At 43.1% G+C, this 18758-nt stretch overlaps 1 protein-coding gene across 1 annotated transcript in view; it reads left to right on the top strand.

Moving 5' to 3' along the window:
• Nucleotides 1–18758, top strand: part of TSPAN32 (tetraspanin 32) — a 537989-nt gene that overhangs the window by 390886 nt on the left and 128345 nt on the right. The window contains exon 5 of the mRNA XM_085644943.1: nt 3127–3228. Coding sequence (XP_085501069.1) covers nt 3127–3228 — 102 coding nt within the window. The remainder of the gene's footprint in view (nt 1–3126; nt 3229–18758) is intronic.

An 18758-nucleotide genomic window follows, 5' to 3' on the forward strand; every position in this document is an offset into this window, starting at 1 on the left:
TTTCACCCACGTGGCAAGAAGGTTAGTCCTCGCCAACTGCTGCCAGGCATAGCCGTTTGGTGTTATCGTAGCTCCCTGTACCTCATTCGAAATATCAGACCTTATGCTCCAGCGATACAGCCACTGGGGACACCGAGGGCCATCAGACTACCTACATGGGCTGATCTTGATGCGTTGCATACGGCACGACTGTATACTCTAGGTGACCTCTATCTAGATGGTGCGCTCATACCGTACACTGATCTTATGCAGGAAGTAGGCATACTTCCTCATTGCGCCTCGCTTACTACAGCGCAGCTGGGGGGACATTACACAAGAACTTCCAACAAATGTAGTACTCCTGTATATACATGTCATGGGAAGTGGCAGGGGTTTCACTCACTGGTTTTCTGACGCACTTCGCCTACACACAGCAATGGATCTCAACCCGCTGCGTATTAAGTGGGAACTTGACTTAGGTCGTCCATGCACAAACACAGAATGGAAAACAATCCTGGGGAACCCCACTTCAGTCCCTAGCAATGTCAGATTTAAATTAATACATTGTTATATAAAACATCGTGCGTAATTAAGCCCAGAGAAAATCATTCGCTAGTTTAATAGGAATGACATGCAATGTCCCCGATGTACCAATCTGCGGCGATATTGGGAGGGAGTGATACAACACCTTGCTGCTTCAACTGATAGATGCCTCTCTAATAAGTGGGAAACATGTATATTGGGATCGTTCACACAAGACAAAAAGTACAGAGCCACAAGTCGATTTATAGATCTGGGGCTGGTGGTGGCTAAGAGACTTACAACGAAATGCTGGAAATCCAAAGATTCACCACCACTGCTAGCCCGGACCCGCTCTGTACCGAACTGGGCTAGAGCTGAGGCGGGAGGACACATTATGGCTGCGTAAATGTCCTATGGCAAGTAGTTGGAACTGGATTCTTGTGGCCTTGTAAATGTATATACTTCCTGATTCAGAAGAAGATCTCTCACAGAATAAAGAACTGGAGGCTGGATGAGAGGGAAAGACAGGTTTACCCAGATGGGACAAATGGGATGAGGTGCTTTGTATATATATTCTTAATTAACGGAATGTCAATATCTTGGAAATAATGGTCTTTCTGCAATCTGGATGTATCTAATAATTATCCTGGGGGGTAGCCTTGAGTACGGACCTGCCTGAAGTTCGGTAACGTTCTTTTTTGATGATGGGTTGCAACTTTTATGTTTTCTTAAAATATGTTTGAAGCTAGTGAAAATTGCTTTTTGCATTTTGCTCTCATGTGCCGAACTTCTATAATAAATGAAGCGGACTCTGGACTTATCTAGGTACTTCTCGAGAAAATATGTGCGTTACTATTATGCGATTAAGTTTATTTACGCAAGTGCAAGTTTGGTGACTATAGATGAGCAGTTGGTATATGCAGATGGATCCCTGTAAGCATATGGATATACATGTATACTGCAGATATAGTAAATGGTGTGAATGGCTGCTAAAGAGACTTCCTGGGGTGGCATTGGGAGCTATGTGGCATTTATGTATGTGGTATAAAAGTGAAATGTTTTTCTACTGCAAAATTTATTAAACAGATCAACAAAAAAATATATGTAATAGTGTAACAGCATAAATATCAATGTTACATTTGACTACAATTAAAAACCATCCCAAAACACACTGTCAAATATTGTTAGGATTTAACAAAGCAAATGATAGAAATCTTTTGTAGTGTGTTAGTCAGATTGTTAGCATAAGGATATACCTCTATGGGTAGGTAGGTTGCGATGCAAAACCTGTCCGGTGTGTTGCCCTGCTGCACTTGCAATGACCTCTGCCCCAGCTGAAGGAACCAATCTACTCGAAAGAGTGATTACCTGTATGAAGAAGTATGAAGTAATAAATAATTAGTAATTTTATAAAGGAATTTATTGTGCTGGTTTTAGAAGGTGTTCAGTTGCAGGTTTGATCTCAGTGGAAGTGAGAAAAAGAGGTTTAGACTTTTACCTGGCACCACATTAGTGTTGTCAGAAAGAGGCAGTCCGCATTGCAGGTGAGGGTGCATTGCCTCCTTTGGAGACGAAGGGGTGTACACAGGGTTGGCCCCCCAGTCCTCCAGGAAGAACTGGCTGAATCCCGGAGAACGTCTCCTCCACCCTCCTCCCCTCATCTTGCCACTTTTGTTTAATATACTCATTGTATGTGCCTCTTTTCCCCAATGCATTTACAGAGTCTGCCACCTCCTACCATAAGGCTGCCTCTATGTTCTACTGAGGGTGACTGGAGGAAGATTATGTCGTTTTTTTGTAAACATTTTACCACAAATTTGAATTCAAGGGTTTAGTGAAACTTTGCTTCCACTTCAAAACTGTGGTCTGTTGCCTTCAGGCAGAATGTGGTGGCTGCAGAATCTGAAAGCTAAAGAGGGACAAAGCAGATGTTGTTGGAAGGTAATGGGTATCCGATGTGTATGATTTGTTTCAGGTGTATACAATACTCCTATCCCCTTCCATGTGGAGGTCTCTGACCTGAGTGCGACGGTCTCTGCCCGAGTGCGGAGGTCCTGCAATGTGTGCAAAACGTAAAATACCGTAGTAAAGTTACATGGAGTAACTCTACAGTCGTAAATTATGTTTATTCTGGTTCCACCCACTAAACAGAGGGGGTGGAGGCATGTAAGTCTACACTTTGTAGTAAATTTACACTCCGAAATAGTGATACGTTTATTAAAAAGTTAAAAAGTACATTTACACCTGTAGATTTTCTCATGTGTAAGTTTGCAAATAGATTTATTGATCCTTTTCCAAGTTCTGGTACTGCACAACTAGAGTTGCTCTGTTCTTATTTTCTCTGGCCATATATATGTAAGTTGGTCTGTTGATCCCATGCATGTCCTTGGCAGGTAGAGTATGTCTCTTCTCCTGTTTGCAGTCTTATGCAGATGTAGTTAGTCTGTTTTCCCAAATGTGGGAGAGACAATTTTCTTCTCTAGTTGCCTGCTTCAAGAAGTGGAATGTTTTTTCCAGCTCTGCCTTGACTTGGACTGAGAAGCATGGAAAGGTCATTTTCTTGCCTTTTTGTTACCTTATTGTCCAGAATATAAACCTTAATTCTGGTAATGCCTCTGTTTGCAGGTGGAAGATGCTGTTCTTGACATATATGACTCCGTGTATGAGAAAGCGCGACAGAACTCATCTGGATCCTCAAGACAGGAGCTTATGGCCATTCATCAAACTGTGAGTCTGAATGGATAGAGCCCAAGTTTTGAGGTCTTCATTTGAAACCACTTGTTTCTAGTGTAAAGAATTCTCTCAGGACCATGAGGCGTTCCAGATCAGAATAGCCTTTTATGGAAGCCTAAGGTCAGAGGGCTGCACCACAAGCACCCTCATTAATCATGCTAGCTTAAAGAAACTGGAATGTTTGAAGAATAGCAAAAAAATGACTTAGTCACACACAAATAACAGTTAATCCTGAAGAATAGAAGGAGGTAAGTATAAAAAGAAGTAAATGTGTAATTTGAAATACATTAAATGTGTACATCTTAGTACCAAGGGAAGCAGTCTTGGTCCTCTCACTGTGTAGCTGCAGATAAAAGAGAAATTTGTATATCAAAATAGTTTTAGTTGGTACCAGCAACTGTGTTTACTTTCTGCGAGAGAATCCCTTGAAATCCATGCTTATACATTTAGAATTCATTCCATATTTTTAGGTCTGGCATTAGCCAAGACCTTGTGGTTTTACTAAAATTATATATGTAATGTCCATACAATTTTTCCCAGAATTTCATCCTTAGGCTTCACCTGCTATCAGCAGGCAAAGTGTCTGAGTGAGCGTTAAGGGGTATTAAGGAGTTTAGAAGGTTCAGGAAAGGGTAGTATTAAGGTGAAGTAAGGGATTTTAGGGTACCAAAGGGTGGCATTAAAGGGTAGCAAGAGTTTTAGGGTTCAGAGAAGGGTAGTGCTAAGGGATAATTGGGTTTTTAGTGTTCAGGAATGGGTAGCATTAAGGGGTGTAAAGGGGTTTGTAGAGTTCATGGATGGTCAGCATTAAGTGGTAGTAATAATGGGTGTTTCAGGGATAGGACAGCATTAAGTGGAAGGGAAGGGCTTTTACAGTTCAGGGACGGGTAGCGTTAAGTGGTAGTAAGGTTTTACGGTTGTGAGAAGGATGGTGTTAAAGGTAATAAGGCATTTTAGGATCCAAGGATGGGTAGCATTAAGAGGTAGTAGGGTTTTTTTAGGTTTTAGGGATGGTGAGTGGAAATAAGGGGTAGTTAAGGCCCAGAAAAGGGTAGCGTTAATGGATGATAAGGGGTTTCTAGGGAAGAAAAGAGTAATTTAAAATGACATTATAGTAAAAAAATTAATTTGTATAAAATATTACATTTGAAGTACATTAAATATGTTAGTATTGCAATTTTGAAAAATGAAACAAAATTAATAATTACATTAACTTTTTGAAATTGAAATCTATAAAGCTAGAAATAAAACTTACAACCCTTCCTGCAAAGGCAAGGCATCTCATACGTAGAAAGCATGAAGTAAAGGTAGATTCTAGACATAATGACTCCTTATGTGAAGGTTGCCAAAGTAATGACTGACAGGTTTATGGGCAGGAATGAAGAGAGAGGAATTAGCAAACATGAGCCAAGGAGATTTAAAAACGCCTCTACATGATTGTCTGGCAATCCCATCAACTTTTTAGCTAGGAATTAAAAAACGTACATTCTCTCATGGCGTGCCATGTCAAGGTATCTGTGAAGTCGATGATTGAAAGGGAAGAGTGTGGCTGGTTCTTCAATACAGCACACATTCCTCCTGACTGCCCTTATCCCATCTGTCAGAGAATAACATACACTATCTGATTATGTAGCAGACATATGGCATCACAGTGGTATGTGTTTGGGCTAAGGTCAAGCTCTAAAATACTCAAAATGGCATATGACGGAGACACAATATTTGGAAAACACATCGATGATGCCCTTCTCGCCATCAAAACTAGCACAGACACTGCAAAAATCATTGGGCACTTTGTAGTACCGCAAATTTGCCTTTTGAGTAGCACAAGGCAGAGGTCTCTCTTCCTACAGAGGAAGTTACCAAGATGCCATCAATACCAACCCTACCAATCTCAATTTAGACCTAATCAACAACAGCAATACCGTCCTCCACCTTCAGCAGCATAAACATGGCACACTGCGTGGCATAAGCAACCTACCAAGTCCAGAGACGTCGCCCAGAAGCAGTGAACTGGATCGAGTGCCAGCTACCTTCCACCTCTCTCATCCTGTGTGCTGCGCATTTCCAACTATCTTCGCCAGTGGAGGGAAACTACTACAGACAGATGGTACTGGATCTGGTGACCTATGGTCATACCCCCGAGTTTATACACACTCCTCCATACAGACCAGCAAACGGTGTGCACCCCCCAATCTTCACTTATTGCGGAAAGAGGCCCTCATCATGCTCGCCAAGGGCACAATAGAGCGAGTACCCTTCAAACATAGGAATGCAGGTTTTTCCTCTTATTTTTCCTCTTGTGTTTTCCTCATCACGGAAAAATCAGGTGAGTGAAGACTCATTCTGGAACTCAGAAAACTCATCAAATTTCTCAGAAAGCAATTGTTCCTTACAGTCATTCTGTCAGACATCCTGCATCTCCTAAGCCATGGGGGATTATATGACGACTCTGGATTTGCAGGATTCATATTTCCACATTCCCATACACCTCAAGCACCGCAAGTACCTTCGCTTCACCGTAGCTTGCACCCATCACTAGTTCAAGGTACTGCCATTCGGCCTCAAATCCGCCTCCTGAATTTTAATCAAATCCCTAGCACCAGTTGCTGCAGCCCTCTGAAGACAAAGTCATCAGGTATTCCTATTCCTAGATGACTGGCTGATAAAAGCACAAACCCCTATGCAAGCCTCCAAGGCCACAAAAGACTGAATTACACTGTTCTGCAAATTGAGCCTCACACTGAATCCTCAAAAGTCGTCTACTGTTCCACAACAGCAGATAACATTTCTCAGGTCCACCTTAGACACCAGGCAGGACAAAGCCCTACTTTCCTTAGAGATACAGCAAAGATTACTTCAACTAGCTCTCAAAAGCTCCAAAAGAAGGTCCGTTTCAGTGCGTCTTTACAGATCATTGCTATGGATGATGTTATTTGCAATAAATCTCCTACCCTTAACACTCCTGAAGGTGAGACCTTTGCAAGAGGAGCTACAACTCCAATGGATTCAAATGGAAGAGTCTGTCGACGATCTTAACAAAATAACTACTACAATGGTCTAAGCTTTTAGGGTCCACGCTTCCCACATCTCCAAAGGCCTCACATTTCTGTTGTTAATACCAGACTTCACCATAACAACCGAATCTTCCCTGAAAGGTTGGAGCGGACATCTACAGGATCTTCAAATCCAAGGGAAATGGTCTACTTCCCAAAAGTCCTTGCATATAAATTTCCTAGAACTCAATTTTGTATGACAGAACAGCTCATTGTTGCCTATAGACACGCTCGACGAGGCATGCCTGTTACTAAAGCACCCATTACAAGATGGATCTCGGCAACTATACTTTTTTGCCACTCCAAAGCGAGCAAACCACTCTCCTCTAAGGTGAAGGCACACTCTACAAGAGCAGTCTCCACATCAGCTACCTTATTCGCAATTATTCCTTTGGAGAAAAGCTGCCATGTTGCAAAGTGGAAATACGTCTACACTTTCACTCAGCACTATTTTCTAGATTTGGCACACCGCAGTGATGCGGCAGTCGAACAGGCAGTGCTACGGCATCTATTCCAAAGAGGTGATCCTCTATTATTTTCAATGTTTTCTAACTCAATGTCTGATCTCTGATTGTACTGTATATTTATATTTCAATGTATTACTAGTTTTATGTATTATTTTTATTATTACTATTAATATTATGATTCGTATGCTGATCATTAAGGGGCCGATTCACAGAAATAATCTGAGATAAAATCCTAAACTTACTACTTTTGGTATTCACAAAAGGCATTTAGTAGTAGTAAAGTTAGGACTCCTAACTTTACTACTACTAAATGCCTACTGTGAATACCAAAAGTAGTAAGTTTAGGATTTTATCTTAGTTTAGTAGTAGTAAAGTTAAGAGTCCAATCTTTACTACTACTATACGTTCTGTGAATACCAAAAGTAGTACGTTTAGGATTTTATCTCAGATTAGTTCTGTGAATCGGCCCCTATATTACTAACCCACCATCCACAAGGGTAATGAGATCACACTACCTAATGTTTAGACACTGCTTACTATTATGATTCAAGCATGTGCATCTATGAAGTACCCAATACTGGAGAAGAAACAATTTACTTACCTGTAACAACAGTTCTCCAGTATTAGTAGCTTTCATAGATTCACATACAACCCACTCTCCCCCCCTAAGAGGCTCCCCTCATAGAGCGGGATAATTAGTTCCCACTAGTGCTCGTAAATCTGAGGGAATCAACCTCTGTTGGGAATGCCCCATTGGTTATAGTTTAAGTTTGGTCTTTTTTTTAAAAGAGCATAGCTAGGCTATTAATCTGACTTGCCATTGCCATTATAAGCTATGATACTATTCCATACAGCTTTATTATGGTACCGTGGGACTCCCACTGCAATGACGGGGAATGATTCAAGCATGTGAATCTATGAAAGATACCAATACTGGAGAACTTTATTTACAGGTAAGTAACTTATTTTCATCCAGTTGAGTGGTGTCATTTGCTGTGGGTGTATTATTGGAAGCTGATGATCATTTGTGTCATAGGCCATCAAGTAGTCCTAATGATTTAGGAAGCTATCTGGCTGTCAGCTAGTGTAGAGAGGTGGACCTCACAGTCACCCCTCTCTTCCTCTTGAAAGCAATCTGTCACAGCAGGAACGACTCCAAAGCTGATAGCGCCACAACATAGTCCATGGGAGTGACTAGAGTTTACACCTGGAGGTCAGCCACAGTGATATTTGTATCAAAAGGTTAGCCTAGGGCCCCAGCCTTACTTCTTATGATTCCCTTATCAGCCCATCTTTTCCCTGAGATGTGCCCAGGCCCCTTCATTGTGACCTCTTACTGAATCAAAGAGCACCCTTTGAAGTGTACTGAGGAAGCCTGGTTCTCCCCTCTTCAGTGTGTGTCCCACCCAGCTTACAGAAATGCAGCAAAATATAAATATGTCTGGGGGAATTCCTCTACCTCCTCTCTATGTTTCACCATGCAGGTCTGGATCTTTCAGAATGGAACCCAGAGTTCTCCTTGTATTCAGGGGCGTAACAAAGGCCCCCGCAGCCCCCGCGGTGCGGGGGGCCCCGGGCTCCAGGGGGCCCCCTCAACACTTTACCCTGACCTGACAGCTCTTGAGGAAGCCACTTCCAACTGAAATGCATTTTCATTTGCGCCTGCCCCCGGAAAGTCAAGCCATAGCATTGCTAATTGTGCTACAATGTAATAATTTGCGCCCAGTGTCAGCAACCGACTTTTGATAGTCGTGGTACGTCACGTCCTGCTGGCGCCTGTGGCGCAGGAGGGCAGGGGTCAGGCAGCAAATGCGGCAAATGGTAGTTATGCTCTCATCTCCGCGGTCAAATTTATAATGAATCTACGTAGAGATACCCGATGACTGGGGTCCTGACCGGAGGCGGGTGTGACAGAGGCGTGAGGAGTCTGAGGCTTTCACCAGGGCGGAGCACTGCTCTAGCGCCATGTGGCAGAATTCATCCGAAAGCTTCGGCGCTGTACAAACCAAATATTTTGCGAGGCACAAAGGCGAGGTGAGTTTGGTCCGCAAACCTTTATGTAATGTAAGGTGTATTTGTATGTAGAGCACTGCCTGTCACCGGGGTCGTGAGGGTATCCAGGCGCTGGTTCTTGCAGGCTCATCCCAAATGCACAGAGTGGCGAAAACCCCACAATGATTTACTTTTTTATTGCTGTGTTATCTTCATCTAACGCAAACCCTAACATTGACTAAAAGAGAAGCACAACAGACCAATAAATCTGTGCGAGTGTAATGACTTCAGTACAGATATTAATCAACATGCAGACAGTTCTGTTCATTAGTGATTCGCGCATCCCACCGAAAATGGTGATGAAAGAGCGATTTGGAAACCTTCGAACAATGCCCCACAGCAGACTAAAAAGTATGAAGCAATGAGTGTGGGTTCACGAGGGGTACTCCGAGGGTGGTGCGGTATCGCATCGGTGGAGGGGGCAGAGTAGGGAGCACACTACATCCCTGGCGCTCCGTCACAAGGACTCCTACCCCACATGCACGCCAAGCAGATAGAATGGTGGGTTGATGCACCCATGATCCATGGAAAGAGTGACGCCCCTCTTGACTCACGGGACCGTGGCAGCCGCGATGTAGCCTAGAGCAGGAGAGCACACACCATTCACAGACTGTGCAGCTGGTGAGTACCCTTAAAATCATTGCCCGGGTGGCGCCGCAGTAAGTGATTACTTATTCACTCTGGGGATGGGTGGGGTTCACAATGCCGTGCTGTGGTACGGAAAAGAAAGGTTTTTTTGAATTTTACAATGTGAACCCCAGGTCCCCAGCAAGACTTCATTAAAAATTACCCTCCACATCCCCTTGACGTAACAATCCTTGCGGAGTTTAATTATTATCAGCATCTCTACTGCTGCCGTTGCAGGTCCGGACAGGCGGGAATTTCAAAGTTATCAGAAGGGTGCCAGAAGGAGCTTGTTTGGTGAACAGTCTTTTTTCTATCTTTGCCCTGTGTCTGATCGTTCTACACTCACTCAGGGTCACTTAGTTGATCGCCCATCTTTGGCTAGAGTAGACTGTCCCACTGAGCGCCCCCACAAGCACCAAGAAGTTGCAGCACAAGCACTTAAAGTTACTTGATTTTTACCGCCGCACGCCTTTACATTTATTTCAGCAGTGACGGCTCTCTCACGTTCCGTATCTGCCAGGTATGTCATTGCGCTTGGTTGCTATAAAATTGGATTCATTCTGGGCTGCCTACGATCTCATTTACTCTAGGAATTATTGTGCAGCAAGCAGCCTCTCTCATCTTCAGCAGTGACACGTTAGTGCACAGTACTGTAGTGTAACAGCTTCGGTCGGGAGGGGGTCCCGTACTAATCGACACGCATTTTGCCTCATTATTGCACCATGGGCGGCGCCCTGCGCCAAATAAAACAAGATCTCTCCAGCAGGGGGGCCGTCCTGCCCAGCTTTACAGTGCGATCAGATTACAAGGGCACTGGTGCCCTCTAATTTCTAGTGATGCTTTGCAGTAGTTTTAAAATCTTTTTCTTGTTGTTCATATGGCTGTAAATTCTGATATGTATATATTTCCCTCTTATTCATTGCTGTATTTTGCTCTCGAGCTAGTGTCACTCCTAATCACACTGAAATTATGAAAATGTCACACATAGCAATCTGAAACCTTGGCAGCTATGAGAGGGGGGCTCTCCATGACACGGCTCTACACATTCTACATATAAATATATCCATTACCTTTCTTCTATTCGAAGTTTCATTTGGTCTATAAATTAAAGAAACAATGTTGTTTGTGATAAACGTCATAGAATGTAGTCAGGAAATCGAACTGGCAACCACTGCTCACGCCAGCCAGGCCTAAAGTCACCCTCGGAAGGCTGGAGCTCGTGCCCAGTCCCTGGGGATTGGGAAACAATGGGACTATTCCCCTAGGATTCATCATTGGAAAATTAAACATGGAACTTGGAGGGAGTAAACGGACAATAACTTATGAATGATCTCATGGAAGGTAGGTAAACGAATCCACGACTTAGAGGTGAGCGATCCAACAAATTAACAGTGCGAGCCAAGACAGAGCCGAGCCAAAGGTCTGGGTGGTTCTTGGAGCCCGTGCCCGAGCCGAGCCGCGAACACTTTTGCGATGTAAATCATACTTCTTGAACAAGTGGAAGCTGACATTATAAATCACATGGAAACACTGTCTGAGACGTACTTATCAAAAGTGATAGTTTTTAACTTGAATTTATAACCATTTCTGCCCCCACCCTGGCAGTAGTGCTATTAATGAACTAAGAGGCAAGACAGTTTTCACGTTTTTGAAGGTGCTTTTATATGCAATAGTGAAGAAAAAGCAGGTAAAAAGAAATATCTGCCTAAGATCACACAATTGAGTTACGGGGGATGCCGCAATGAATCCAAGTGTTCTGGTTCCACTTTGTACAGATCATTCACTAAATGGGTATCTGTTTGTCTCTCCTTTTTATCTCAAATATTAAGGTTTTCTGTTTTCACCTCTTTGTCCATAAAGGTAGAGCGAGGGTGGCAGGCAGAAGGCACATGAAGGCTCGGCTCGTTATGGGCTCAAGGTTCCAATGGGACCTCAAGTTGAGCCAGATCCAGTCTTCAACTTTCAATGGCTCGCCCAACTCTATCTCAACTCAGCTCACAACATTCCTCTGCACCACTTTAGTACTCCTTTTGAAGTAACATGCAGTTTCACACTGCATCAGGCATTACTGTTTCAGTTGTGAAATGTACATTGCATATATTTCACCAACATAAATGATTCGATTTAAACACCATCACTTCGTTGTAGGAATAGTATATGTCGACAGAACCCTTGAAGGATGACGAACAGACAAAATAACTTTCCATAATTCATAATCATGATAATGAAAACACATTGGAAAGAGAACAATGAAAGGGTACATTCCATTTTAAAGCATTCATTTACCAAGCCTAACACAGCGCAGGCAGAGTAACGGGCAACAGTAATGTACGGATGGCTGCCAATTAGAAATAGAGACAAGAAAAGCGGTCAAGGTGATGTGTAAATGTTTTCATTTCTATGTTTTTAAGATTTAACTGTGTGCCGGAGCTTAGACGATTAAGAAATAAAGCAAAATACATACATCCCACCCTCTATCTCTCTCCCAAGCTATCAATACCCGGGATACCAGTAACTCTGGGTGCAGAGGTGTTAGGGTGTTACGAGTGACAGTTAAATGGTCCCTTAGAAACTTGCACTGGTAGAATCAGACCGCTCAAGCCCAGGCTTGCGCTGAATGCTTATGGCAGTGAGTAAAGATCTCAGTTCTCTGAAAAGCGTGCATTCAGCCAATATTTCTCAGCAAAGCTGCAAAACTGATCATGCGCAAGCTTTCTAAGTGATGATTTAAATCCATGCGTAAAATAGAATTCGAGTGATGCTACAAATGTGGCCATTCAGTCGACATTTCTAAATGACTGTGAAAACATCAGCATGTACTGATTACTACTGGGCGATGGTGCAAATCTGGGTATGCAGTTAAGATTACCGAGTGATGATGCAACTCTGAGTTTGCATTAAGGATTATTGAGGGATGTGCATATTCAAACATATACTAATAATGAATGATGGGGCAAATCTAATTATGCATAATGATGATAATTCTGAACATTATGTGGGAATACTTGGCACAATGGTGTCCTCCGTAATGCTTTCTGTAGCATAATGGAAGCAAATTCTAACATACTGTAACCACTCTTGGCGGAATGGTGCCCACTGGGGCAATGGACCTGCCACCTACAGTCATTGGTTAGCTGGAAATGTCATTCACAGTTTTGAATAGCCCAAAGTGCAGTCAATTGGTGGCTTGATTATCTGTCACCATGATTGATGGCATGTCATCAGGGATGGGCAAGCTCCAGGAGGCGTAGTACCTCTCCATCTGTACCACCACTGCCCAAACACACCAGAGGGGGTCCTTCCAACAGTGCTAGGGCTCCGTTGCCACCTTATATGGAGATGGCATGGCTCACATTTTCACACTACTCCGGTAGCTACTCTTTGAGGTGTGCTGGAGCCAAACAGTGCACACTCCTTGCAGTATCTGGGATGTTCTTTCCAGGCTGTGCTTCTCCAGACTGCTGAGCAGGGTATGCAGGGCATTTCACTGACACGGAAACTGCAAACAAATGTCAGATTCTGAGTTTTGACAGTCTTTGGCCAGACGCACTTGGACCAGTACCTGTTCCCTAGCCAAAAGTGAAGAACCTAGGAATATGGTTTGACAAAATCTATAATTTGACAGCGAGACAGCCAGCCTTGCGGTGAAATGTGTTGGTATCCTAAAAACATTGAACAAGATCAGGGGCCTTCTCTGTGTGAAACCGCCAGGTAAACAGTAGTCCAGGCCCTGGCCATGTCCAGACTGGACTAATGTAATGTCTTATAAATCAAAGCCACACAATGGAGGTTGAGAAAGCTCCAGAGGGTGCAGAATTCGGCAGCAAGATTGCTGCTGAACATCACGAGACGCTCCTCCATGGGACCAGACCTTGTTAAACTACACTAGATCCCGCTAAGCAAGAGAGTGTCCTTTAAAGCCACGTGCTTCTGCCATAAAATCTTGAATTATAAAGTACCTTATTACCAATATTCTCTGGTGAAGCCTTATCGAGCCAGAAGAAGTCTTAAGTCTGCAGGAGCTGCGTTCACCATAATCCCCATCATGAAAAAAGCACCCATGGAAGGATGTTCCTTTAGTTTTCTGGCTTCCAAAATGTGGAACACCATGCCTCTGGATCTGAGACAGGAATGCTCAGGATTAGTCTTTCGTAAGAAACGTAAGCTTTCTAAACAAATTTAGGGTGGGTAGACTGTGCATTTTGGCTCTATACTGGAGAATTAATTTCTAGCGCAGGAACACTCTGTATGGAGTAACCAGGCGCTTTATACATTTTGTATTATTATTATTTATTTATTTTACAAAAGAAGGTTCGTGCTTGTCATCCCAGGAAAAAGATAAACCTTTGAAAGGTAAAGTGGCTTATTTTAAATATAAATGAAACACGTGGAATATGTTACAATGTAAGGAAAAGTCAGCCTAATTATTGAAAATCGCATTTAAAGATTGCAGCAATAGAAGAAAGGATTGTGGGAATGTAGATGTGACATCAAGGTTTGCGGGTATTTAAATATCCTGCTCAGCCACCTTCCCTTCAGAGAAAGACTGGATCTTCATCCACTCTGGATCAGATGCTTCTGAGCAGGTAAAAAGGGACTCAGCGCAATACTTTTATTAGTAACACAGATCAATGTTGACTGGGTGTGGAGTTGGAGTCCTTTAGAGCAGTCTCAAGGGTTATTGCTCAGCTCAGAGAGGAAACTAAGGCTGCAAGGGCTGAGCACACAGCATTGTCTGGGGAATACTGTGTGAAGGCTGCAGCTCCAGTGGCAGCCGCTGGCGGTACCTTTGGTGATGGCATGTCTAATAACATGCACAATTGTGGTTAAGTGTTCTTTGCTTTGTTTAAGATGTGAATATTTTTGGGAGGTGCTTTACTTGATAATACCAGTTTGGTTACTGTGAACAATCTGATAGGCCCTCTCAAGCTGCCTACTTATGATGATCTTGTTTTCGTTTAACAATAAAGTACTGAAATAAGCCCAACCCCAGCAATGTAATGGCCCCAGGGCTATATTAATACATTCTGGAAGTAACAACTCAACTAACTTGGCAGGATCTTTAAGGTCAAGTGATGGAGTTTCAATGCACTGCTGACAAACATTAACCGGGTTGTAAGTGTCTGACTGCTAAGGCAGCCAAGAACAAGAAAGAATCAAGGAGAGTCAGGTTGGATGTAACCGGTAGGAGTGCTTTCAGCTCATGGGCACTTTCCTTCGCGAGTACTTGGAACGAAGCAGAAAATACACAAAGGTTTGGGATCCAAATTTGTAAAAGGCTAAACAATACTTAAGTTAAGAAGGCACCTCTCAAGCAAACGTTTCTCAGATTTGTACTTGTAAACCTGCAAAAGCAACCCTCTACATTCCCAGTTTTATAACATATGCCACATCACTTTAGTCATCTAAAATAGGGGACATAGCTATCATTAGAGCAGCAGGAACAGTGTCACCAGGACCCAGGGACATAAGGGTTACTGCACTCTGATTAGGGCTCTCTTTTACTACACATATGAGCATTTTCTAGATAACTCTAGAACACGGAGTTCGGTTTTCTAGAAACCTAGGCAATAAGCAGTGGGGTAACAATAGCCCCTGCAACCTCCACGGTGTGGGGGGCGACCTCCAGGGAGCTCCTCCGGCACTGTGCACGGGCGGTGGACACGTGGCCTGCAAGCTCCTTACTTGGTTCGGAGAGTGGGGGGGCCCCACTCCATGTACTTTGCAGGGGGGCCCCCTCACGTTTCGTTACGCCACTGCTTGTATTGTACCATTCGCAAGTACACATACACCCAGTGCATGTTTACAGCATATACAAACAGCTCAGCACTGTATCTTTCCTGTGGTGTACCACTCATAGACACACATACACCCAGCACACACATGTAACATGCACACACTGCACAGCATTGCATCCTTCATTTATTGTACTACTCATATGCACACATACATTCCAGCCCATGCATTTGACATGCATGCACTGCTCAGCACTACATCCTTCATGTATTGTACCACTCACAGGCACACATGCATCCAGCACATGCATTCAGCATGCACGTACTGCACAGTATGGCATTATCCCTGTATTGTACCCTTCCCAGACTCACATACACCCAGCACAGATACACCAGTCTTGCTGCGCAGCACTACACACCAAACTGATGTAGGTCAAGGGTGACTTAAACACCCAATAGCAGAACTTTACCTGAGTGAGCCTGTAGGCCTCACTCCAATGATACAGGTTAAAAAGGACCTGTTCATTCCTAATGATAAATACATGGTATGCTGCCACCACTGCGCTCGCACTGCTTAACTCCTGGTGAACTCAGAAGCCCTCCACCACTATGAGGGTAGCCCCTTGGGTGCCCTAGCTGGTTCAACAAGACTTCAGTCTGTGAGCGAGGCTTATGTCATGGTGTACACACATGAATCGTGATTGCCTATGGCAACAAAAATGAGCATTAAGGATCCAGACATCAGTATAGTTAGGGCACTCAGGTTAGGGTGCACGTCCATTACCATGCGGAGGACCTTTCCATCTCAACAATTAGCAACGCAGGTCTGGGCTTGTGTTAGGGGAAATGTTAGGTAATACTTGAGCCCCTTTGTGTGTGTTGGCCCCTATTGCTCTAGAAAGAAGCGATATGTTGCCTACAGCAATATGGAAACTGGGAGTAGAGCCACTTCACTGAACAGACTCCATCAGCAAAGTTAAGTCCTACCATGAAAGAAAAGAGTTATGAAAAGGACTCTGAAGATGAAGTTTAATTTCTAAGTGGTAAAACTAAAAGGCATACATAGCATAGTTGATATTTTTAGTAAAGGGACAGTATTTTCATTTCATTTTGTGAATACAAAAGACTGTAATGCCATCATGACAGCAAAGTAAAACAAATGAATAAGCAAGGGGTAATTAGTGATTATTATTGTATCTTAATGACAAGCTAGAGCATCCAAACAGCATGCACTTCTTAATTAAAATAGCATAAATCAGAAATGAAAATGTCATTGTGTCAGAAAAGTGGATACAATTACAATCTACACATCATTTTATATTTGTAGTCAAACAAAAGGACCACATGCTACTGCATCACCAAAGCCAAATGGGAGCACAAAGTGGACAAAGTACTCGTTCACAAAATGCCATGGCCTTGACGGACAGCCCGTCCAAGTAATGACAAACCATGAAAAACCCTTGAAGGCCAATAGCAGTTTGGGCTGAACCAAAACCCGGTCTTATTGTATTGTTTAGAAGAAGTGATGGCTTGAGGTCTTACAGACAACTAAATCTGTCTTTAGCCACACCTTCAAAGACAAGGGTTCACAGAAATCACAATTCAGTTCGATCTCCTCCTCCCTAAGATCCTTGTTTCCAAACAGAAGTGGATTGACTGGTGGGAAAATCACTCTTATGTTAGTCTTCCATCTGAAAGGACAAAATGAAAGGAGAGGCGGGGCAGAGTTAGACACGCCAAACAGCCTCTGGAATGCCAATAAGGCTGTGTAAGAGCCAGTCACCTGACTAAAAGGACAGGAGTGCTGGTGTGTAGTCAATTGCAAGTCAGACTCACTTTTGTAAGGCTGGTATGACTAGGGTAGAGTAAGTCATATACAATGATCTTTTCTGACAGGCCACTAAAGGTGAGTAAGTCTCTCATACGACGCATCTCTAGCTACCACTGAATTCATTTCCCATACTTGGAAACTGAACACAGAACGTGTCAATGCAGACAAAGCAGTATCACAGGAGTGTACCCTTTATCTGTATTTTGATGTCAGTCCTTTTTAAAAAAAAGAAATTCTTCCACCCATCTGGAGCAGCGAATATTGTTTATTAGGCAGTGCCTCTGCAGCAGCCTTCTGGCGAGAGGTAATGCTTATACCTCATAGTCTAAGTAAGTGAACCAGGACAAGCTGCTCGATAAAACACACCTCATTTATGAAATGGTCAAATTCTAAAACATCACAGAATATCACAGAACCATCCACTGACTAGCAGGAAAGGACTAGGGGCCAAATGTATCAAGCTAAATTGCGCAGAATTTCAGCGTTTGCGATCGCAATTTAGCAGTGTGCAATGTATCACACAAAAACCCACTCACAAAATAAGGAATAGCAACATTTGCGATTCCCTAGTTTGCGAATGCATTTAAGGAATCGCTAATATATTCCTTAAATGCAATGTAAGAAGCACAAAAAAGTGCGATTTGGCCTTAAGGAATCGCAAATTACCACCAACTTCAAGTTGGTGGTAATTTGCGGTTTTCTTAAAAGTGCCATATGTCACACATACATGCCCTTAGGGCATGTATGTGCGTAAAATGTGCGCACACGCATATTTCAGGGTTGCAACAGGGTGTCCTCCTGGCACCCTTGCAGCCTTGAAATTGCATTCTCAATTTGCGATTCTCTAATTGCTAATCGCAAATTGAGAATGTCTTCCCATTCATTCCTATGGGCCTCCTAGCTCATAGGAATGAATGGGAAGGTATTCCTTATTTGCGAATCTCAATTTGCGATTCGCAAATAAGGAATATGTTGGATTCACAAAATTTTTGCAAATCCTACATACATTGCATTTTGCGATTCTCTAATTGTGATTCGCAAAAAATCGCACTTAAAGATTCGCAAAATTCGTTTTTGATACATATGGCCTTTTAGGTGACTTTCAAATTTCTGTCTCATATGTAGATTCATTTATGGGTCAGCACCAAAATACCTGCAGAACAAAATCAGAAAATATTTCTACAAGGACAGACTGGCCTATTGGACATTTAGGCACTGCCTGAAGGGCTGGTCTGACAGGTCTGTGTGTGGGGGAGTTAGTATGATCTGACTTGTCAATGCAGCTCTCGCCAGACAATTATGTGAGAATCACCAGGAGAGGGGCTTTGGGCTCGTCCCCATGTTGGGAGCCAGGAGCACATGTTATAATTCGGCAGAAGTTGTGTGCTTCCACAAAAAGTGGTTGCACTCCACACAGCTGTGATCATTTTGTTTCTCCAGCTGCCTGAGCTTTCATTCTCAGGGGCACACACATGCCAATGTAAGGCTATTAAAGTGTCTTAGATAACTAGATATTTTATGGCATTTTTCTCTGGCAGCAGCAAAGTTGGGAGGAAGACCATCATTAACTTGAATAGATTTTTAGGTCTGGGCTTGACTGCGCATTTACAAGCAGATATTGACATTGCTAATGCTTCTTTGTCTGTTTGCGGGCCTGTTTAATGGTCTGCTGGGCCAGTTTTTAATGTTGATTTCCCTGATATACCAAAAATATTGCCTGCAGCAAGTACACATGCATGCAGTCTCCCATAACTTGCAA

This window comes from Triturus cristatus, chromosome 3_1, assembly GCF_964204655.1.
Source record: "Triturus cristatus chromosome 3_1, aTriCri1.1, whole genome shotgun sequence".
Lineage (NCBI taxonomy): Eukaryota > Metazoa > Chordata > Amphibia > Caudata > Salamandridae > Triturus > Triturus cristatus.